Genomic DNA, 24,725 nt, shown 5'->3' with positions numbered 1-24,725 from the left:
AAATTGTAAAACAATTACTCATTTATATTAAAAGCAAAATTCTTTTAAAAGAAAAAGTCCTAAAACCAATGAAATACCGACAGTGAGAATCTGAAATCTTGCTGTTCAAAAAGCATAACTTCTTTCCTTGCAGTTTTATGCATTATGGAAGTCGTGACACCCATAAACATTTAAAAGACATGTGATACAATTCTAATATTTATTCAATTTGAATTACCAGGAAACTGTCCTCATACAGTAGCAGTCTGTATGAGGACAGAAGCAGCCACATCCATCACTCCTCGTTTTTTTTTGCACCAATGTTACTAAACTGTCTGCATGCGTTGTGATACCCACCTGGAATTATTCATCAATATTTACTGATCAGATTTAGCAAAATATGAACACAGAACTCCAGTGCAGTATGAACTTCTGACTGATGGACTTCTCTTGGATTCCCTCTTCATTTCATAGTCTTAGCAAAGCTTTAAATCCAATCAATGTTCAAGATCTAACCTAAAACTCACTAAACCCCAGGAAACTTACCAGTATTCATATGTTTTGAAACTGTTCCATCTAACTACTGTAAAACACTTGCTATACTCAACTCTCATGGTTTTCCTCTCCTACTGACAGAGGAAAACCATGTATTTCCACTATTAAAAGAATAAAAATTACATATCTTGTTTTGTTTTAAGAGCTAAATAGGATTACATCACACTGCTCATCCAGATTGACTTTGTCCAATCACTTATTTGGGAAAGGCATACAACAATATTTTTGGACAACAAAGGCTATTACAACTATTTTAGTTTGAATTTGGTATAGAAAATTTGAAGAAAAAAAAAATCACCATAAACTTTGTGTTTTTAATACAACTGTAATGCACACCAACTTTGCAATTAGCTTCAAGGAGCTAACTGCCATCCAGGATACAGCAGAGGCTACCTGCTACCAACAGCACATGAATGGTATGTTTAAACTTCTCACGATGCCAGTGCAGATCTTCTGAGAGATATTATCTACATAGATTTCTCTGAAAGTAATGCCTTCTATTTATTTCCACAGAAATGTCAACCAATAGTAAACAAGTCTCTCTGAAAGTAACACTCTATACAAGGAGCATAACAACATTTGATAGAGGAAAACCTCAGCTACAAAACACTGTTTTTCATTAGCCAGTAGTCACCACCATTAGCACTGCATTTTCACAAGCTATGAACAAGAGCCTGCATGTCAAGTTTATAAAATATGCACCAGCAGAGATGACCAACTGTTTCACAGTCACTATGACTGTGACATGGCTAGGAAAACGTTTCCATATGGTCCATACTTTATCTGCCTAAAATGATGGAAGTGAGAAGGCATCAAATCTGGACTACATGATGAGTGTGGTAGAACAGTCCAGTCAAGACTGACCGTGTGACCCATGGTCTTCAAACTGGTGTGGGACCTGGCATTATTACAAGAGGAATGTTGCCTTCTACTCGGACTGACTCTGGAAGTTTGAACCTTCAACTCAGTGTCATTGTGTACTGATCAGAGTTGATGGCTTGTCCGGGTTATAGAAAATCCAGAGGGATCACCTTTTCCTATACCAAAAGACAGTGCACATCACTATATCCATTTCAGGCTACACCTTGAACTTCTTCAAGACTTACTTTCAGAGCAGCCCTCACAATTAGAAACATGCTTAGGAGAACTAAGTTTTACACATTATTGGTAATGCACAATTTTGCATTACCTCAGCTAACTCAAAACAGGTTACAAAAACCTGTGTCTGTCTAAATGAAGACTAAAAATAAGTGTTACAGTTCTACCATTACTTCATCTAAATTCACAGATCTTATCATTCTCCAGTTGCTTCCACAAAGCTTTTAGGTAGTTTGAAAACTTCATATTCATGAGATGCAAAGCGGGTTCACAAAAAGGTCTTGCAGCATCCAACCTTTCCCTTCCCTTATGGCAATGGTAAACACCAGACAGGACAGCTATAAAAACAACACAGAAGCCTGTTGAAGCAGAGACTGATTGAACAATTTCCAGGGAAAAAGAAACACAATTATTCCATCAATTCTTTCCATGTTTTCAGGCATACAAGCTGTGTCTGGCAATAGTTCAACAGAAAGACAGGAACACCAAAAGAGGAGCACAAAGCACTGATGTTGGAATGGATACATCAAACAGATTAAGCAGCTTGTAAACTAGGAACTGCTTGCTCATCAGCAGTTAAATGGCGAAATACTTGTGTACTTACAGTGTTAACAACAAAACCTGTAGTTTACTGCACACACCCTTCCCTACTAGGGCAAAACTAGTAGCACTGGCAATATATGTAAGATAGACTGGCTTCACATGAATAGGGAGGGGTGAGACTAAAATATCACACTGACAGATAACATAAAAGGAAAATAATCAACGCAACCAAGGAAAGACTGTGGGCTGAGAATCTGAGAAGACTAATCTAAATTAGAGTGTGGATTCCTTACTGTAGCAAAATAATGGTGTAGATGAGATAACGGCAAAAGAAATTCTCATTTCACACTGCTTTCAGTGAGCAAGTAGGAAGACTTTGAGAAAGGCTTATAAATACCACACCTTCTTCCCTCTAGAGAAAATGCTTGGATAACAGAGTAGCAGGGAACCAACACCTCTCATCACAAATCTCTGAGGTGGAGCTACATTTCACAGACTTATTTTCTTGAAATAGTCAAAACAGAAGCATAATGATGTTTTTCTTTGTTAATTCAACTTTCCTTGCTCTTTTCATTGTTTCCAAACTATTTAGATTTAGAATCTTCTCCTTCCAAGGTAAAGTAAGTTAGGAAATGCAAAATTACAGTCTTGCAGAAAAGCTCCATATAAGCCCTCCTCTCAGCAGGTTACTGTCTTTCAAAAAGCTTGCTTGGTTTCAAGCTAAATTTCTTCAATTACTATTACTCCAGAGCAGTTCAAGTCCTCCATATCAGCCTGCTCTATTCAAGCTAGCAACACCATGTCTCTCAAAAGAAAGGAACAGCAAAGATGCTGCCTGCTTAAGGCAGTTGAGTGGTTTACTGGAGAATAGGATTTGGTCTCCTCCTTATAACTATGAATTCTCTAGCCAAGAGTTTCAAGCACCACTCTGGCTCACATAAACTGAATTGAAAGAAACAGGTGACTGAAGCTATACACCATCACCCCTCCTTGAATCTAGGGTAATTTTCTAGAGATCAGTGTGAGTTTTGTGGAAATATTAAGGTACAATCATGATAAAAGCAATCTGAAGCTCCAAAGACCTGAAGATGGCTATGTCATCTTCATACGGTAATTTGATTATCGGATTTCAAATAAGAAGCAAGGCCAAAAATTGAAGAATAAAGAAAAAACACAGAAAAAGAAAAAAGAAAAAAAAGCACTCAACGTTTGCATCTTCACCTATTCATGAGTTCTGTGCAAACAGTTCTGTGCATTGAATAAGATGGGGTCCTGGGAAATAGATCAATCAACTGCAGGCTAGCATGAGCAGAAAGACTGCACTGTATTTAGATTGCACTGAACCTTGCTAGCTTTTTAGATCTCAACTGCGAAAACAGGATATTCTTTAAATATCTTCCCTGTAGGAAGATGTATTCATATTATGTGAGCATACAGACACCACTAACAGAGAATTACATTTGGCTGTACATCACAAAAATATGTTTAATGGCTACTGCTGTTCCAAACTCAAAGGCAGGGGTGGAAGCATGACTGCAGTTTTGGGAAGCCAGCTAAAAGCCCATTCCAACTCTCCTCCAGCCTGAGCCCTGGTATGAAACCACACCTCAAACCCCAACACTGTTCAAGGCCTCTCCTCAGCTCTTCTGCTCTGTGCTAAGTGCACCAAGGGGCCTCAGCCACTCCTCATACATCTTCCCTTCTAGACCCTTCCCTTCATAGCCCTCCTTTGGACACTCTCTAATAGCTTTATGCCCAAACCCACACACAGAGGGACAACCCCTTCCCTTTCCCGATGGCAATGCTGTATATGCCTATAGACATACATCACAGTTCCTGTGCACTCCAGTCATTATTATTATTCTCAATCCCATGCTACAAACCCTGTCATGTCAGCTGCTGGTGTGTACATCAAGCATCACCAAGAGACAAAGTACTACAGTATACAGATGTGCCTGTTTTGGAAGCAGTTGGATCACTTTTCCCTACAAGGTCAGGGCTTTAGGACAGAAAGAATAGCTCTACTGTTTGCTGTCCAGCTGAGAACAGCCTAGATTCCCTCTTGTCCAACTCTGTAAAATTAATCATAAAGAATTGGATCACTCCCCTCCGACTTTCAATTAGAACCAGGGGAAGAGGTGCTTTTTCTTCTTCAGACAAATTGGCAGATATCATCAGGCACGTACGTTTAAAGCTATTCTGTTAAATTACTTTTTTTTCCTTCCACTACACTGGATATTCAAATTCAAATCTATTGCCTTCACACACCCAAATTATTCTGTGAATGCTTCCTTTTTTTTATTTTTTTATTTTTATTTTTTTTTAGGAAAAAAAAAAAAAAAAAAAAAAAGACTTTTATGTTTTAGGGACCCAAGCAGAAACAGTTAAGTTAGGAACAAATTTGTTCTTATAGAGGATCACAAAGAAGTAGTTAAAATAAAGCTTCAGCCGGAAATCCACAGCTAATATGTCGTGGTATCTTGAATTCCCTGTTAAAATTCCCCTTGATTGTCTATTTTTTCCCATTCATAGGTTTAGTCTTTTTAAATAAATTTTTTGCCTCTGCAGTTGTTGTAGAAATACCTAAACACGTGATTAGCAGAAGCCAATGCAGCAAAGCGCTAAAAAAAACCCAAAGTTACATCGTAAGCAATGGGTGTGAATAGAAAAATTTTGAGGTATATGTGATCTTTATTCCTGAATCTGATAATACTGAAAAATTAATCATCAAACTTGATAAAAATTAGTTTTTATTATACACTTTGAGGCTTTGTATAAAACCTAGAACAGCAGACTTGTATCCTATTCTGAATATCAGGAAGTTATGTCACTCTTACTTTGCTTTTAGGAAAGCGAGAACGGGGAAGCAGGAACAGACAGTGGCATAATAGGGAATGGAGTTCAGTGAAGCATGAAGACAGCCATAGGTGTAAGGATACTGGCTGTAGCATCCTCCTCACATCTACAACAAAATGATGTCATCTTTGGGCAGGTCCTTCAAGACAGGCTATATTATTTAGAGCTGTTGGCAATTGGGTTTATAGCTGGTGGAGCATTGGACTGTGTGACAGTATGCGAATAACTGGGAGGCAGTGATCAGACAGAAGTAACTGACCTCTAGAGTTGCAGGACATGGTCCAGAAGCAATCATCTACCTATTTGTCAAATGGACATTCTCCCCTTGGACAGGATGCAATGCGGATAGATAGCTTCATACCTTAAAAGGTTTAATGAGGCTGCAGAACAGACTAGAAAAATAAAAACCTAGACTGCACAGTGTGCAATTTCTTAATTTAGCCTCAAAGAATAAAAAGGTGATTTTTGTTTTTACCTACACTGAGCTTATTGCCATTGGAAATGACAATTAAAAGTTCCAAGTTCATTGGAACTTTTAATTCTTCCTAGATTATCCATCTAGATCCATGGTCCTGACTCAGATGTGAAACATTTCCACTAGTTTTGAAGGCACCAGGAGAGGGACTAAGAGGGAATCACACTTTTCCTGAACAAAAATAAGAGGGTGAGTGTTTAAAAAAAAAAATAATAGTGTCTGTGACAGATATCTTCTTAACAGAATAAGGTTATGTTTACAGTAAGCACGACATCTGTCGATCTCAAGAAGAATTTAGCCATGCTCGATATGATTGCACAAAAATAAGTATGAAATACTTCTGACTGTTCAAATAGTATCAAATATTGAAGGGTTTCTGTGAAGAGGTACTTCTGCTATTAGGCACCAACGATATATGCATAAAATATATTTAGGAAAAACAAAATCATGAAAGAAAGTACCAGTATCATTAGTTTGTAAACAACAAGAAAGAAGCTTTCAGAAACTAGGATATGCACAGGTACTTCATTGAATAATAAAAATAAAAGAGATGCTTCTGGTGAAAAATATCTTAATAATATTATATGCCAACATATAGGTGTGAGTGTGTATGCAGCACAAGACTAATACAGACTGCAGTTGCACAGGCATTTTGCCTGGCTGATATTGCAGGGTCCAAAATGAAGTTGTTTATTCATATTATTTATAACTGTAGAAAGAATTCCGATAAATAAAAGTACAGTGATAACATTTTTACTATTACCATAGCGATTACTTTACTGCCCATTCTGAGAATAATATAATACAAATTTCTTCTCAATTTTTCTGAAGAATTTTCCTTTCTAAGATTTCTAAATATGGCCTGAGAAAACAAAACCATAAAAAGTAAGGGGATTTTTTATTCAGAAGCATTTCAGGATTTTCTTTCCCAAAATACATGCATTTAAGCATTCCACAGGGGTTCTACACAACATAATCTGTATTAGCTGCTCATAGACCTTTAAGAAGAAACACTACATCAGCTGGGCACAGCCACATAACTTTATGGGTTTCAGTCAACCTCCCATTCTTATTGCCATTTCTTTGAAAACAGCTCTGGACTAAAAGATCTGCTATAGTGGTCCTTTCCAGAAATATTAAAATGAACTCTATAGAAAAGCTGTTCCCTTGTATATCATCAATAACACTTTGGAAAATCTCTCTCTACTGATGTGTCTTTATTAATAAAAAAAATAAAAACATCTCTTTGATTATGCAACTTAGAGTTAATTTATCTTCATCGCTACCTAGCTAGCTTCTCAGCTGTCAACACATCCAGTGATCCTTAATGGTTTCTTGATATTAGATCACAGCATGCATTTTCACTTGCTATATTTTAACTGATTTATTTTTTAGGAAGCCATCAGCCAATCACCACTAAATTCCAACATCTAAATAAACATGAAATTAAAAAAAATAAAAATAAAAATAAAAACAGTGACAGATACAATCCTTGAATTGAAGTCTACATTACAGGTTAACACCAGCTGTAAGGGAACAGTAAAAGCAACCCTATCGGCCTCTTTTTCTCCCCTCAGGAAATCTGCTGAAACCAAATTATCCTCAAACAGCCAAAAGGATGGAACTCCTTTTTACTTTAGTGACAGAGCTGGGTCACGTTCCTGCTTCAACATGCAGCTGCCTGTGGCATCATGAGGTAAATGGTGCTGTTGCTTCACATCCAAGGCTTTGCACATAGAAGGAAGCAGGAAAGGAAAATCTGGTGATGCTTTCAGCCTGGCCAATGTGTGGAGAAGACAAAATGTCAGCCGTCTGGGGACACAGCACAACTGGTGGACAACTCAGGGTGGCAACTGGTCTCAATGAGCCAATGTTTTGTGAGATATTCCTCTGCCTAGCTGCTATCACAGCATTTTGCCACAATGGACAGTGCCTTAACTCTTACAGCCCATTCCTTTGCCTCTCCAAATACACGCGTGCACATAGCCAGTTTCAAGACTCTACGGATCACATTTTTCATGACAGACCCAATTCTACACTTAAGAAAATGATCACTAGATAATTCCAGCAGCCAATCAAATGTTGAAGCTTCAAAAATACTATTTTGAAGTATCAAATCTAATCAGATGACTGTACAAACATCTGCTCCATCACTCATCTCACTTGACATTGGGCTGTCAGAGAGAAGCATGTAGAGCTGGCCATCACCAGTGATGAATATGACACTGGTTAATCACAAAGATACATCATAATTCACCATGATTCAGATTTTAAAAAATGCTTTATTGACAGCTTCAATTTAATACGATAAAACTAAGAATAGGAATTCTGCACTTCACGCTTTCCGACACAGAAAATAATAATTACGAGAAACAGACCACAATTACAAATTACAAATCCATTTTTAACTAGTTTTGCTGTAACCAAGCTCTACATTTTAAATAAAACTCTAAAACTTCATTAGTCGTCTTCAGACAAAGAAAAGCTCATATAAGATGCTTATGTTTTAAATGCATCAGATTATTTAACTCTTTTCAGCAATGCTACATGCGTGTGAAACTTCACCAAGAACTAATTTTCTATCTTAATGACTGATTTGATATGATTTATGTATCTTCGGATTTAGAACCGTGAAATAATCCCCTAGACAGCTGAACCACATTTACTAGAAATTTAGGGGCATTATCACAAACAAGACAAGACATGACATAACCACATATGCACCTCCCCGTATCATTTTCCTACATTTCATTTGGACAGTGTAAATACACGCCGTGCCATGTGCAGACCCGTTCCATGTAATCGCAATTAGCACTGCAATGACAGAAAACATCCCAGCAAGCACAAAGGGGGACATCCAGCACTTTTCACATTTTGTTCATAAACTTTCAACCTGTTCCATCAATGCAGATTTGCAAAGGCAAAGAATTACATATGGGCACTACAGCCTAGATAAAGTCTTCCTCATCATTGACCTATGCAGCTTTCTCACTCCATCCCGTCAAAATCATCTTCTTTGGTCTCTTTGACGCACAAGTAAAAAGTTATTCCACATCCTTAGCAACTTCAGCTACGCTAAAGATTAATTCAATGAAAGATGAAATCATTAGCAACACAGGCAAGCTACCAACTGTCTCATGGGTTACCACTCTGAGCTTTTCTGTGCTCATGAAACTTCCAGTTTGTTCCAGATCACAAGCACTTTCCCAACCAGACACACCATTCCTGGAAAATGCATCAAAATCGGCATTCATTATTTGTTTGACCAGTGTGAATCAGAGCACATTTTCAAAGGCATGTCCCCAGAAGATGGATATGTTTTTGTGCTTGATTTAAATGAGTTTGGTATTCTCAAGGGTACAAGCCAAGACATTTTTTAACCCAAAGACGTTAGGCATCAGTACAGCATTTGCTATAATACCGAGGTCCATAATGGGAAGTAAATTTTAAAATAGCAATAGACAGTCACAGACAGTAAAATTACATCATATAAGAATTAATGTCACCAGAACCCACACATGAGCCTTTCCCAGTGGGATGTGCCAGCAATGGTCAGAAGAACTTCATTCAGTTGGGGACGGCCAGCTGGGGACCCTGCAGCTGGTGGCAGGGGCCTGGATCCAGACTCTGCTCCCACAGCTGATCTCCAGCCTGATCAAAACAAAGTCTGTGGCTGTAGCACTTAGTCCTTTCCCTTTCCCCTTTCTTTCTTTTTTTTTTTTTTTCCCTGTTCTATTTTGTTTTGTTTTCATTCCAGTTTTTGACAATCTTTTCTGACCCCTGGCTTCTGGAAGGTTTTTTATCCTGGTTTCTTCTCTGGCTCGCTGGGATCAGTCACGCAGTCTTAACTTCTCACAATTATTGTAGCTTTTTTTAACACAGGATAAGACCACATACTTCCTAGGATAAATTTAAGCTTTTTATTTTCTTCTCACTTTCATTTTTACCTCTTGCTATTCCCCAGTTTTCTCTAAATGTTTCCATGTTGATTTAAAAAATCAATTAGTAATTAACAAATATACAGTTAATACGCTTTTGCTAAAAAAAAAAAAAGAAAAACAAAAAAGATGGTAGTTTCAGTTAAAAAGAAAGATAAATTACTCAAAGTATTTACGTAATTTTAGTCTTCCTTGCCTGTTCATGCCAACTCTTAAAAATATGTGTTTGAGCATCTACAGCAAAAATGTCTTGTAGTTTTGGTCCTGAATACTGCTTGCAGAGGCCTCCTAACTTTATGGCAGCCAAAATTATTCTTTTTTTTACTCTACTAGCAGATAATGGACTTGTCATTGCCATAAAAGGGACAGAACTTCATGCCCAATATGAAAATTCCTGGAACGTTTGAGTCAACCTCGCTTAGCTTATTTTTCCCTTAATATGTTCAGCATGAATACAAACCATTAATTTTTCTTCATACTTTTGTTCTAATTCGTTAAAGCCCCATAAGTCCATGTCAGTGTATTTTTTCAGACTTATTTGGGTTTCATTACAATCTTAGAATTAGTTTAAATGCCTTTAGATTATCAAGTATTTCAACAGAAGTCTTCAGTAGACTAGATGTTTTCTTCCACTAGATAAACAACTGGACTAGCAAGACCAAAAGACTCAGAATACTCAGTCAGCGCATAGCTATTCAGTTAAAGGGGGCTAATTTGTTTTATTCCTTAGCTACAAATGAAACATCATCTGAAGAATTAGACAGCATAATAAATAATTTTTTAAAAGTCATTCTCACTCTGTCATCTGAATTAGAAGATATCCATCCACTAATCCACCCAGAAATGCTCCATCAGGTTCATAGCGCAGTGAAAATACAACATCCTTATATAGAAAAAGATGTACAAGATATACCTTGGCTAGGAAGCTGGGCTATTCTGCTGGTGAAACCACAAAGCTTCCATGTAGCCAGAGAGATGACTATTATAAATTCCCCATCAGCTGGGAAAGAAACAGGAACAGAGAAAAAAGCTAGACTTGTTTTTTCAGAAATGGAGATGCAATGTTAGCCACCCCAGGCCATTCTCCTCTAGCAAATGCTAGAGAACATCACTAGGCTTCTGGCAGCTTTCATAGAAGTTCAATATCCAGAACTAATTTGTGGTTTTCATCATATCTCAACTCAGAGATTAAATACGGAGTCTCAAAACCCAAGCTTTTCAGCACATCTCTTCTGTCATCTCTTTAACAGCTGGATAGAGCAGTCCACTGCAGTGACTGAATACCTAAAACTTTACCTAGAAATGTATTTCTGCTTCCCAGTAGTAGAGATTGAAATATTCTTCAAGAAGATTCAAATAATTCTGTTTTACAGATAGAACAATTGATATTTTGTGCCATCCTTTGTCTGTAGAAGACTGTTAGCTCTTCTAAATGCAAAAGATCTAACCCACCAGTCTTTTAATTAAAATATTATCATTGATCCTACTAATCCTTGTCTATTAAATTAATCATTGTATTTATTTCATAACTTTGATAATTTATTCTACCAGCTCCTTTACAGCCATCTTGAGCACCTTCATCTCAAAAATGCTGCGTCTGTCACTATTACTAACAGATGAAAGCCACAAAAAGATGAAAGAAAATGAATTACAACTTTGCAATGTGTTTACTCTGTGCACTTGACAGCACTTTGTGTTTTGTGCACTACATTGTTCTGCTGATAATGCACACCCTTCCTCAGACCCTGTAAGGGGCTGACTGCCAGCAGAAGCAGCACTGAAGGTTGAAGGCAGCAGGAACGTGCACAGAGAGAAATGGCGGAGGAAAGGAGGGGAACAGAGGATGTTTAGTTCTTCTCTTGGATGGACCCACCCAAAAAAGCCCAACCTACATAATATTCCATAAAACAAGTTGAATAACTTAAAAACACAGCTACACTCACTATGGATTAGTTTCTCACGGTGTCATAAAATCTTACACCATTTATTTCAGACAGCAGGTGTAGACAGGATCCTTTGTAAGGATCCTATATACATGAAGACAATTGAAGGGAAAAAAATAAAAGGAAAAAAAAAATCCATCTCTTTCCCGGTTTTTCCTGGCTTCTCTCATTTCATATTTAGTCATGCCTTTTCTATTAAATTTTTGTAAGGCACTCTGTAAAAATAAATAAATAAATAAATAAATAAACCACAACTGCTTCTGTGGGCTGTAAGGCCAGGCTGACTCATCTCCATCTTCATCCAAGTGGATTCCCAGTCTCCAGTTCCCTACAGCACCTGTTGCTTGCTGCACACAGCAGCACCTTGGACAAGTAATAATGCATTAATGTTACAAATATATATATATCCAGGATCAGTAATATTTCCTACCCCCATCACAAAACCACAGTCTCAAAAGATTTAATGCCACCTTAAGGCTTGCTGTGGGTTTTGCCCATGTTGGAAATGCAATTGAGGCAGACGAAATGGAATACAGGCTGTGAGATGTGTACTATGACACATCCAATTGAGATACTGGATCAATCAAAGCAATAAAAGGTGAATCTAGTGCAGAATGGAGTATAGCAGATGTAGAAGGGACTTGTAGCAAAGGTGCTTTTAAATACACACTTCTGCACATCTTTTTTCACTTTAGAAAGTTTATCCAAGTTCCACTCCATGCAAGATATTATCTCAGAGATAAATTAAGCTTAAATAGTCATCTTTTTCATCCTAGAAATACTTACTCAACACTGTTTAGTTGTATACATGTATTTTTCTCAATACTAAATAGAAACTTAACGCTGAAACTGACACTTCTTTTTCTGATCAAATCTTTTCATCATCCTTTATCTGTTTATACATATCAGAGAGCAACAGCAGGTAGAGGGGTTTTCTATTGTCTATTTAAATTCTCTATAGTTTTTCCTTTACTGCAAGTCACTTCAGATTAGAACGACACAATGATAGTAACTGATACATATTGACAGTGTTTTAATTTGGTCTCTATTTTATGTTCACATTGTCCAAGACACTTCTATATAAAGATACTTAGAGGGCTAATACCACATACTTTTCTGATGTATTAAATTACCAAGAATATTTCTAGCCAGTCACAACCCAGAGAAGTCAAAATTTATCTTCCCACAAACATTGCAGAACTGTAAAAGTATTTCATATGTTCAGTTGTTTCTTATCTGTACTGATTGCTGATCCGGCCAGGTTATAGACCAGGCCCAAATTTCCCCCTCTGACCAAATTTTTCAAGGTGCTATATGCTTTTGTAATGGGAAAGTCAACGGAACTTCTGGGAAGGGAGCACTACGTAGCTGTTAAACACTGATGAAGTCAATTTATTCTCATGTTGAGGTTGTTGAATCTTCCTTTGTTTAGTCTAGTTCTATAAAAAGAACAATATTCATAAGCATATCCCTAGAGATGGTTACTGACATTTTAAACAATTGTCTTAGCCTGCAACAGCTATCCTACATTTCCTTGTGTGATCATGGCAACTGACAGTACATACATCCAGCATAACCTCAGATTCAATGTAACCTAACTTCATCCCAGGATTACATAGGCTAAGCAGATGAGCAGTGATGAAACCCTGCACTATTTCTGAAAATATTTAGCACAGAACTGAGAACCATGCTACTTGGGATGCCGGTCCAGAAGTGCACTTGCACATGCTGACACTGAGCAGCTGGCTGCAGGAATGGGGCCGTTGAAGATGAGTCACAGGAGGCAATCTTGGCCACAGCCTGCTCAGCTGACAGGGCTCAAACATTACCAGTAGCAACCAGGAGTTCAGCATCTCTCCCACCTCTGGGGCAAGTGCAGCTCCTGTCACCACAAGGCAATAGGCTACACTAGGAATCACAGGGAAGGGGGAGAAGATATCCCTACCTCCTATGGCCACCATCCTATGCATGCTCTTGTGTCTCTCTGAAGTGCACACTCAGCCACCCCAGATCTCACACCCCTTCCTACAAGTCACTGAACTAAAATTGGTCAGAGTTTGTCAGATGTGCTCATAGAGATGACAAGACCACCCCTTAAGAGCATTTAGGAACAAGGATGTCAAATGACCCAGAGGGACAGGTGAACATAGTTTCTCAGCACCAAAAGCAGTCTCAACCCAGGGTAAAGACAGCAGCAGAAGGCAGGTGTCCAACCTAGCCTGATTTCACCGGCAAAGGTACACCCACGTGTACCTCTGCCAGCCATGCAACCTTCTTCACTCACTTCTTTTATCCGCCTTTGGTTTAGCTGCCTTGTGCTTCTTCATCTCAATGAACCATTTTCTAACAAAAACAGAACAGAAATATCATCCAGACTAGTCGGGAACGATAGTTTATTGGTTAGATTTTTGTGCTTTTGGCCTAGAATTGCGTGTGTCACACAACTGAGGGCATAGAGCAGAACAGGCTCAGCCCAGCCCAAAGCTGGGCACGTACCCCAGACATGGGGCCGAGTGTCTCCTGGCCTCCTGCTGGCACACAGCCCACTTGTGGCCTGGGTGATCTGCCCTGGTATTTAAACACAGCCAGAAGATCTTGCTTCATTTCAGAAAACACACAGAATGCATCCACAGCGGTGTGGAGAGGGTATCAAGACACGAAAGCAGGATTTCCATGGCATTGTCATCTCTCAATCAAACAGTACGAATGTTAGGAAACAGACTTTCTCCAAAGGAAACGGCAGCTTGAAGAGTGTCAGAAATGAGAGCCCCCGCAGAGATCCATCAAAACAACTTTCTTCTGTAACCACTACATAAGAGCAGTCTCTCAGCCTGACCTGAAAATCTGTAATCTGGTGCCCTGTCTTCTTCCCTTCCCTCCTTACAATTTGAAAATGAACCTTCTGAGAACAGAGGAGGACAAAACAGGACAGAACAGGACAAAAGCTCAAATTGGCTATAATTAATATTTCAATTATAATTAATCAATGCATAATACATGAGCTTCCAGTGCCACACTTTATAGTGCCATATTATGCCCTGGCAAGGTCACTGCCCTGCACTAGGCATGTGATCTTGGCAGCAGCCAGCTCCACACTGGCTTTGCTGCACCAAATGCCTCCATGGAGCAGTCCTTCCAAATCTCCTTCTATGTATTTAATCATGAATATGTCAGCGATAAAAGAATTTTTACTGTTGGCCCTGTTACTATGCAGAACCCCTACACACAACAGCACACAAGCTGCTTCTGTTATGTCTGCCTTCACACATGAGACCTCAAGTCCCAGCTAGTCACTTGCTAGTCACAAGCTAGCAGCCAGCTTCTCCTGCAGCACCGTGATGGGAACATATGAAGAAACATTTCTACTGTGAAGATGACCAAGCACTTGGGACAGGCTGCACAGAGAGGTTATGCAGTCTACATTTGAGGAGATGCTCATAACCTCACAGAACATGGCCCTAGGCAGCCTACTCTGAGCAAGGGGTTGGATGAGATGTTCTCCAAGGTGCCTCCAATCTCAGTTACTCTGTGAAAAAGGCCACAGTACAGGTATGATAAGAAAATAGTTGCATAAATACGATTATTTCTTAATCTAGCTGATACAAAATATTTGGGGACAGGAAAGAACCAGCATCATGTTTTTGTAAGAAAAAAACAGCTGTTTCATTGAGCCTATCGCAACCAGCACCGCATGCAACCTTGCCTACCACGCAGCCATCCTCAAACACTGCTCACATGCAAACAGAGCAAGAGAGCAGCAGGAGCACATTTGTCTGAGGACAAGATGAGACTGGGTCAGCACTCAGAAAGCAGGAGGAAGATCTGTCAAGTGGGCAGTAGCTAGCTGTGTTGGGCATGAAAGCTGGTCTATGGCAATAGAATAGCAAGAAGCTGGGCTTCCTTGACATGCTGGCAACCGCAGCCATCATAACAACAGAGTAAAGCATGTGTTAAATTCACAGTGTAACTAACAGCTCTAGGTCACCTTAAGAGTTCTTGAATTTAATACAATTTATCTGGCATGCATGAGACAATTCAGAACCATTTTCTTCTGAGCTGCTATTGAAGACCTGAGGTGGTATAACTGACAGTAAAGTTCCATCTTTTTTTGATGTGCACACCTTCCTTATAGCTCTCTGTCTCTGACAGCTGTGGTTTACCCAGTGACTTCATGAACTCTACAAGGTGGGAATGTATGTCACTAATACACTAAGACACATATTACCTCAAGAAGTTTGAATACTGAGTTTGATACATGAATTACTTACCTTTAAAGATTAATCAATTAAAATTAATTATGTCCCAAAAGGATGACAGTTTAACACCAAAAGGGGGGTGAGTCATCCAAAAGGTACATCACCAAATGATTTACTGCCACTGTAGAGAGCTTGATAATATCAGCAACAGGAGTTCAGCGCACTTCTTACTTCAGCTGATCCAAGGCACAGATACCATCCCCATGGTCACGCAGGGAAAGCAATTCAATATAGAACTTACTTGCAGCAGAAAAAAGTTTAAAGCTACCCTCTCTGGTACATCCTTCACTGTTTTAAAGTTCCAGATCTTACATTTAGGGCAGGAAATGTGGCAGAAATCCATCTGCCCTTGTCCAGGCAAGTTTTCTGCCCCTCTAAATTTCACTACTACAGTGTCAATCTGCCCAGTGCAAGAAACCAGAGACACGGAAAGATGACCTAGTTCACACCACGATGTCAACTGCCTTTGCTTAGGAGACTGAAGGTCCGAGAACTGCACAAATACTTCGGGAGTACCAGGAAACGGTCCTTTAACTTAAGGACAGTGGGTAGCCAGTATCTCAGAGATAAAATTAGCTACCTTAGCAAAATGTTCAGGCTCCCTGCACAGTTTCGATTTTACATGTCTGTGGCCGAATTTCTCTCTGTCGGGAAAGGTGCCAAAGCTGAACTTAATCATTAACATCAGAATCCTTTCTTTGGCCTCCAGTCGGCTGCCCATCACGGGGCTTAAAAGGCAGCGAGCACGACGCTTTGAACTCACGCAGCCAAACTTTTTTTTTTTTTTTTTTTTTTTCTTTCCCCCTACAAAAGCTTAACTTGTAGCTTTGTTTTGCTTCGTTTTCCCTCGGAGATGCACCGGCAGCCGAAAGCCCCGCCTGGCATAGCTCCCCCTCCCCTCCCAAACGGGAGTGCTGCCCGAGGACCTGGACCTGGAGGGGCTGTCGGAACCCCACACACAGCAGCCCACCTGGCAGCCCCGCTCCCCTCTTACATGGGAGCAGCGGAGGGAGCGGAGTGCGCTGCTCCCTCCCCACACGTGTCCCCCGCCCCGTCCCGCGCCCGGGGCAGCTCCCGCGTACTTACCGCGGCAGACACGGCGCTGAGCTCGGCGCTCAGCAGCAGCCCGAAGCCCAGCCAACGCCACATGTTACCGCGCACCGCGCTGCTCCGTCGGTCCCTGGGCGGCGGGGCGCCGGCGGCTCAGCGCGGCGTGGGGGCTCCTCGGGGCCGGTCCCACATGCACGCCTCTCCCCTCCGTGCCGGCCGCGGCGCCTGCAATGCCTCGGGGCCGAGCGACTGGCCGCGCCGTAACCGATGGGCGGCGGCAGCCCCCTCCTCCCCGCGGGCGGGCGGGGACCCTGGGAGGGTGCAACGGCGCTCCCTCTACGCCGGCCGCGATTCCTATTCCTCTTCCTCCCGCCGCGGGTGGGTGCGGGGGGGCGGGGGGAGGCGCGGCGCTCCCACGCCCCGCACCGCCGCGACCGCCCGGGAGGGCACGGAGAGCCGCGGGCTGCGGTGCAAAGGGGCCGGGGACGCGGGCTCCGCCGTCCCGTAGCTGCGGAGGGGCCGCTCCCCGAGTCCGGCGCTACATGCGGGCTGTGCTCTGCTCTGCTTCCCAGGGACGGCCGCGCGGAGCCAGCGACTCCTGAGCCGAGCCCCCCGGCTGGGAAGGAACCGACATGGACCTCTCGCCGCTTCCCGGCGCGCGTGTTTTTGTTTGTCAGTAAGTAACTGCAACTTTTTTAAAGTCGTATTCACCTTTTGCTGCGGGATTTATCACGTGCTTGTGCTGCGCTCGCTTTGACCAGCATTGAGTTTGTCCACCTCTCCCGCAGGGACGTGGGGCTTCTGCTGGTGCTGCTGGAGGTCGTGCTGTTAGCCGGCAGAGTCGATGCCGTAAGTACCGCGCACTGGGGATGGCTTTTACTGAGGAGAAGGAGGGCGAGGGCTGTTTCCTTGGTACCTGCAAGCGGGGAGCCGCGTTTCCCTTTGCCAGATGGCTTATCTGTCATGCCATTTAAAGAAACAACCAACAAATCATCTCTGCAAGCCTTACAGATTGCTGCCTTCAGCGAGGTGATATTTAGCAGAGAAGCGCGGGGCTTCGCTGTCAGGTAGCTTGAGGGATTCCACGGTTACTTTTGCTCTGGATGGCTAATTTGTTAAGCCGTAGCGAGCAATTAGAAGCAAACCCCGAGACGCCTTCATTTTCATGAGAAAAGCACCGAGGCAGGTGGGCGGGACAGAAATGTAGGGCTACAGACACCAGAATGCGGAGGGAAGTGAACCTGCAGGTGAAATGTGTTTAATCCTGTACAGACCTCATTTGAGGACTGAGAATTTGAAGACACGGCTTCATTGTACAAGTGAGAAGCACGTTTATAAATAAATTGTCATTTAAATTAAGGGACGTTTAGACTGGATATAAGGAAGAAGTATTTTACGTTAAGGATAGTGAGGCCCTGGCACAGGTTGCCCAGAGAGGTGGTGGGTGCCCCATCCCTGAAGACACTCGAGGTCAGGCTGGGCAAGACTCTCAACAACCTGATTAAGCTGTAGGTGTCCCTGTTCGTTGCAGGGAGGTTGAACCAGTTGGCCTTTAATGGTCCCTTCAAACTCAAACAATTCTATGATTCTATGATTATTAAGTCTAAAAATAAATTAAAAAAAAAAGAATGCTGCAATAGGTGATTATGAGTATCTGCTTGGGATGCTGATGTAAACTGAAGTTATTTTAGCTCTTCATCATTGTCACAAGGGTTTGAAAGAAGTGGAGGAGTTTGCATGTGCCTGTCCCAGAGCTTGGTGAGTTCACTGGAATGATTTTCCTTATTATGAGTAGGCTTAGGATCAGGCCTGGCTGCTGCAGGCCGAGAGATCGCAGAGGCTTGGCTTGTGGCCATGTCTGTCAGCCATTAGGCTGGGGTGATGCTCCCTGGCCACATGCTAGGATAAAATGAACCTCAACTTTGTTTTTTAAGAGCTATCCTACTTATATTTTAATCCCACTCTGGAGTTTTTACCCCTTTTTTATGTGATTACATGTCTGCAGTGAAATGGGTTGGAGTTGAAACTAAATCATCTTTAAGATCCCCTCTAACCTAGCCCAATCTATGATTCTGTGGCATAATGCACTAAGAATTGGGAAATACTAGGAGTTTTGCAGCTAGTATTGTGGCACACCATACAGGTTTCACACACAAGCTGCAGCAGGCCCTAAGATCTGCACGGGGCTGTTGGTGTCAGGATACTGGGGTGCATCGTTCCCTTTGTGACAAAGCGAAAGTTGGCAGGCAGCTCTCACAGTCCCACAGGAAAGGCACTGAGTGAGGAACTCGAGTGTCACGTGCTGATTTCCCTTGCCATGATCTTTTGGTGGTATCATCTTTCTGCTGAGTTGTGTGCAGTGAATGACAATATTGCCATCCACTGTTGTATGTGGAGCAGGCTGATGACAATGCAAGCATTTTAGGGGAACGAAATCAGTGGGATTAGCTGATATAACAAGGTATCGTTTGTGGTATGCCTCTTCTTTGTGAAGGTGTGCTGCAGGGTGAGTGGCATGATACCTGAGCTTTAGCCATAGCACAGACTCATATATCTTCATGTTCTGGCTTGTAGGCTGCAGGGTTAGCGTAGATGGATACAGAGGAGGTACATGAGCTACCTCCTCAAGGTAGTGGATGCAGTCTGGCCACTGCTGCTGAAATCTGTACAAAATATATTCTCCCTTTTATGGTAGCTCAGTGTCCTGCGTGGAGATCCATTTTCCTTGACTTAACATCTTTAAGATGGCAGCTGTGCGGAAGATGAAGCTCTGCTGTGCATTTGAGTGATGAAGTATGGTCATCTTTCCATGAGAAATTAGAGCAGTATTGCTACCAAAATACTTACCAATTTCTTGCATATATGCCACTCTCTCTGTTTAGCCAGTGCAAATCTTTCATTAGTCACATGGTGAGCTGACCTGGGAAGTTATTGGCTTAAACTAACCAGCCCTCACAAAGAGAAGAGTGGGAAGAGCTAACTTTGGATCAGATCCCCAAACACATTCATGGAAGCTTTGGTCAGCTCTGCTAAGAGAAGCAGCTAGAGGAGAGAACAAGGGGTTCCTTGCTCCTTCAGCCTCACCCCTGCTGAATGTATTTGCAGTGTGACAGAGCAGGCTTGCGTGGGAAACAGCAACAGCACCTGAGGAATTGAGGGTGGCTGGCTGGCAGTTGTGTGGAGGATTCATTTTGTGCATAAGGATTGTGACTGAGGACAAGGCTTGAATTCCAAGTTTTCTGTATGTCAGGAAAACCCCCATTCTCTTCATACTGCCATCATGTTTGTCACATTGATCTGTTACAGTTTGTTACACAAATTAACATGTGAATGCTATGAAGACTTTCATTAGCCTGGGTTTAAAAAAAAAAAAAAAAGAATTATTAAATTCTGCAAGACCAGATTAAAAGTCATTGTTCTGCCTGTAATGAGACAAGCAGAGCAGCTGAGTTTGATAGCCACATATGTGAATGAGTTTCAGTTGCTGAGGATAAACATTGCTGAATGAGTGAAATTACATATGTGAAGACACTGCAGTGAGATTAAGGAGAAAGCCAACAAGGAAGGACAGATAAAAAGCGGAACCCAAAGCATTTGACTGGGCATCTTTCTGGCAGACTGTTGTAGCTGCTAGGGGATGGATGTTTCTGAACAGAGAAGAAACAGGATGTTTAGAATAGCTTAAGACTGAGGCAGAAGAAATGGAAGAGGAATCCCTGGATGGAAATGCTGGGAGAAGTAGCCAAATGGAGTGGATAAGGCTCCGGTTATCTTTTGTACTCTTTGGCATACATTGGCTGGTGATGTTAAAGGCCTTGAGTAACTTTGGAACTTTTTTACATTATAGATTTATTTAAGACAGATGAACATTTAAATTGTATTCACTATACTAAATGTAGTTATGTTCACAGATTTCTTCTTCCTTTCTCTCCCTGCATGTGTACTTCATTCAAAATATAATTCTTTTTGTTCTTCTTACAGAATATACCTTCTGATAAAGCTGATTTTTTTTTTTTAACTGTCATCTTTCCCAAAAAATACTTCTTTTTAAGTTTTTTTGTAACATTTAATTTTTCCAACATTTGTAACTTAGTGAAGGGCCACTAAGATGATCGAAGGGCTGGAGCATCTCTCCTATGAGGAAAGGTTGAGGGAACTAGGCTTGTTTAACTTGGAGAAGAGAACGCTCTAGGGAGACCTCATTGTGGCCTTCCAGTACTTGAAGAGAGCATGTAAACAGGAGGGAGAACGGCTGTTTACAAGGGTGGATAGTGATAGGACAAGGAGGAATGGTTTTAAACTGAGACAGGGGAGGTTTAGGTTAGATATTAGGAGGAATTTTTTTCCCACTACAGCGTGGTGACACACTGGAACAGGTTGCCCAAGGAGGCTGTGGATGCCCCATCCCTGGAGGCATTCAAGGCCAGGCTGGATGTGGCTCTGGGCAGCCTGGTCTGGTGGTTGGTGACCCTGCACATAGCAGGGGGTTGAAACTAGATGATCTTTGTTTTCTTTTTTAACCCAAGCCATCCTATGATTCTGTGATTCTATTTGATTACCTTATTGGTGCTCCATTAGTACATTATTCAGACTGCTCCTAACAAAAATTACTTTTTCTAAAGCTCTACACTGGGGAGAGCAATAGAATCCCAGAAAAGGGGTGAATTTTAGACTAGGAAAAGTTATGAAAAAGTTAGAATAACATACACAAAAAGTAACTATGAGTAACTGATCATAACTGTCGTGTATTTAAAAAAAAAGAAAGTATTGATGTATCGAGAGATTTATATAGAAAGAAAATTGAGTCAGTATGAATGAAATAAGATTCTATTGATTTCTGTAACATTGTAAAGGGATGTATTAGGGGAAATGGCATCTGCAAGAGAAAAGCAGCAATCCCTTATAAGAATGGATGGAACCAATAGTACTATGTACATCTTTCTATTGATTTTATAGTGAAATGAGATAACTAGCACAAGTTAATGCTCTAAATTATACTTCAGCGCTCTACAGCTATCATATACACAGGTTTTCCCCCATGTGTTCTGTTTCTTTCCATCTCAAAAATTTTGTCTGGTGAAAGCAAGAGGACTGTTTATGTTGACCCAGGATTTCCAGGCAGAAGGAAACTAGGCTGAAGCACTCAGTCTGACCTACTGGGCATGTTCACTGTGAATGCATGCACTAAGATTCACTTCATAAAATATGTGATATAGTTAATGTATAAAAGTAACAAAACTTATTTTAATGTTTAATTTTTATTATTATTATTAGAACATATGATTTTGTTGCTCTCTTTTTCATAAAACTAGTGTTTTTGTGATGCTGGAGCATCAATGTCAGGTTCGATGGCTGCAGTGGTTGCAATTCTCAGAGAGCTCTCCAGGTGTTCATCAGAGATTTTTGCTGAAATTTTACTCTTCCTATACTTCGTCCTTGGGAGCAGCTGTTCAGAAATGCATGTACTGCAGAAAGTGATTACATGGATAAGGCGTGACTGTGAAGTGAAGGATATTTGTCTCTGCTAAGAGAGGGCTTATAGAAGTCTGCTAAAGAGAGATGTTCAAATCTTTGATTGCAAGTCCATACATTCCATTTGAAAATTCACAGGTAATGACATCTGAGAATGGAGTATACAATAAACAAAAAAACTGATAATTTTTTGGCAATCTTGAAGCCTGTTCTCAAATTCCTTTATCGCAGCAGAAAACATGGCTGTATATTCTACACTCTTCACAGAATTCTTTTGACCTAGTGTATCAAAATCCACAGACTTCTTTGCCATCACTTGAACTGGCACTGCACTGCCTCCTATGGCCTGGTTTCAGGGCACTGATGTTCTGTTGGGGCTGAAGGACCTGGCTGGGCTGCTCCATTGGGCAGAGCCACTGCTGTGATGACTTGGGGCAGGGAGAGGCCACAGTGCAAACTGTGCTGGGCTGCATGCAGCCTGTGGGCCACAAGTTGGACATGCCTGGAGAAGTTAATCCAACATATCAACTTCTGCACCTGCACACTACTTGAGAGATAACTCGTTCTAGGAGATCTCCCAAACAGAAACATAGCAATCCTGTTCTAGAACAGCATCGTTTCAGCACTACAGTGAGGTGATTTCGGACAGTTCTGTTGCTTACAGACAAGCTTTGTTTATGTCTGCTTAACTTAGAGTGGTTTGGCTCATCTTTCTTTGAGTAATAGTGGTGTTTGATAAGAAAATTGGACAGAATAATGATATGTGGAGAAATGAAAATATATTTGGAATGTCATTATAGTATATCTGATCGCTTTGTTCACCATTTCTTTGGACATTTAAAGAGTAATTGCGTAGTTTGAAAGGACTCTTTCTATGTTCAGTCACAAGTATGTGTAGAAGGGGCTGTTCTGCCAAAGAATTGGGAGGAAGAACTGGGAGGAATCCTGAGCAAAGGAGGTGGCATGCAGGCAGCTGCAGAGCCCCTCACTTCCACTGACACTGTCGTGCCTGAATCTGGCAGTGGTGTCACCATCCTGAGTGTCAGTGTGTGTCATGCTGCAGACAGGCAGCAGGATGACTGCCCAAATGAGATTTTTATGTTTTTTTCCGTTATCAGAGGCAGGATTTCACCTGTCAGCATCTGTATGACATCAGGCACACTAACACTCTCTGCAAGTATTATGTATATGGAAACACAGTTTTGTTCCATAGCTATAAATTCCTTACTTCTGGTCCTTTCTTTCTCATATGCTGCCTGCCCATTCATCCACTCATTGATAAGATAGTTTCCTTGCTATTTCCCTTGCTTTCATGAAATTCTTTTTTGCTGTCTTGCCTATGAAACCAATACTCGGCCCAAATTCTTATGAATTAATCAGTCTTCCTGGGTAGATTTAAGAACTACTACTATGTCTGTGTAGATTAAATTAGACAATTCTTTACATAGAGACATATACTAACACTGGTTCAAGTTATTCATTCAGGAACTAGAGACACCAAAAGCAGTACATATTTTCTCCCTGGAGTTCGCAATGAGAAAGAGGTTTTTGTGCATGTCCCTGTTCTGTAATCCCTCAGTGGAGAGCCACACATACATCCCTTGCTCATTTTGTTTTATGAGTAGATAGAGGAATGCACAGGGGATGTCTGCAATTATATTTTCAGTGTGATTCTATTTTTCAGACTTACTATGAATTGAATGTGATATAGCCATGCTGCACCGCATTTGATAGAAGAGGCAGTTTTATCAGCTTCTCATGTTTCTCAGAGGTTAAAGTGTTGACATTGAGGGACAAGAATCCTGTCATGGTACGTCATCATGCAATAAAAGCATCTTATTTTATCACCTTTCTCTGGAAGCAACCAAAGTGGCTTCAAACATTTAACATTGCTTTTCCATGAACTTTTAAAAGTAGCACATCTGGCTTTTATTGTGTAGTAATTGCACCATGGGAAGTCTTTATGCATTATGACTCTAAACCTAACATTTATTTTTTTAAGATTTTGTGCAAAAAAACAAATGATTTATAAGTCCAAACAGAATTGACTTTGCCAAAATGTAAACCAGCATTGTGGCTTTATTCTGTTATGTATATAAGCTGACAGATGTATAATAATCATTTTAATTCAGTGGTTTAGAGCACTTTTTTTTTTTTTTTTTTTTGAGGAATCTTTGTTCTTGTACTAGTTAATTTCTTGCATGAAACTAGGGTATTTTTAATCGTTCTTTGCTTTTGTTTTTCCAAGGCAAGGAGTGGAACATTCTTCATATTGCATTATACTCCAAGATCTTGGAGGATTCAGAGGTGATCTCGTAGTTTACAGTTATGATGCCTTTGCTTGCCAAAGTCTACAGCTTTTCTTTCCCTTCTCCCTTAGAAAACTAGTGTGTTATTCTCTTTACAATACCTTGCTTGCTCCTGAGGAGCAAAAAACAGTAAAATTCAAAGTCATTCTGGGTGTTTATCAATAGCTATTTTCTTACAAATTGCAGCAGGTAGTTGACATCAGCATTTGACTCAGCTCATGGTGAAAGAATGTGATTTTTATCATGCAAAC

At 40.9% G+C, this 24,725-nt stretch overlaps 2 protein-coding genes across 2 annotated transcripts in view; one reads left to right on the top strand and one right to left on the bottom strand.

Annotated features, from left to right (window-relative positions):
- The window catches only part of COL4A1 (collagen type IV alpha 1 chain), a 112,393-nt gene extending 95,564 nt beyond the window's left edge, over positions 1-16,829 (bottom strand). The window contains exon 1 of the mRNA XM_042868500.1: positions 16,730-16,829. Coding sequence (XP_042724434.1) covers positions 16,730-16,792 — 63 coding nt within the window. The 5' untranslated portion in view covers positions 16,793-16,829. The remainder of the gene's footprint in view (positions 1-16,729) is intronic.
- Positions 16,830-17,168: 339 nt separating this feature from the next.
- Positions 17,169-24,725, top strand: part of COL4A2 (collagen type IV alpha 2 chain) — a 138,011-nt gene continuing 130,454 nt past the window's right edge. Inside the window, exons 1-2 of the mRNA XM_042868499.1 lie at positions 17,169-17,369; positions 17,482-17,542. Coding sequence (XP_042724433.1) covers positions 17,326-17,369; positions 17,482-17,542 — 105 coding nt within the window. The 5' untranslated portion in view covers positions 17,169-17,325. The remainder of the gene's footprint in view (positions 17,370-17,481; positions 17,543-24,725) is intronic.

Source organism: Lagopus leucura, unplaced genomic scaffold (assembly GCF_019238085.1).
Source record: "Lagopus leucura isolate 7727_CA_CO unplaced genomic scaffold, USGS_WTPT01 Super-Scaffold_100001, whole genome shotgun sequence".
Classification (NCBI taxonomy): Eukaryota; Metazoa; Chordata; class Aves; order Galliformes; family Phasianidae; genus Lagopus; species Lagopus leucura.
This window is presented reverse-complemented; position numbering and strand designations above follow the sequence as displayed.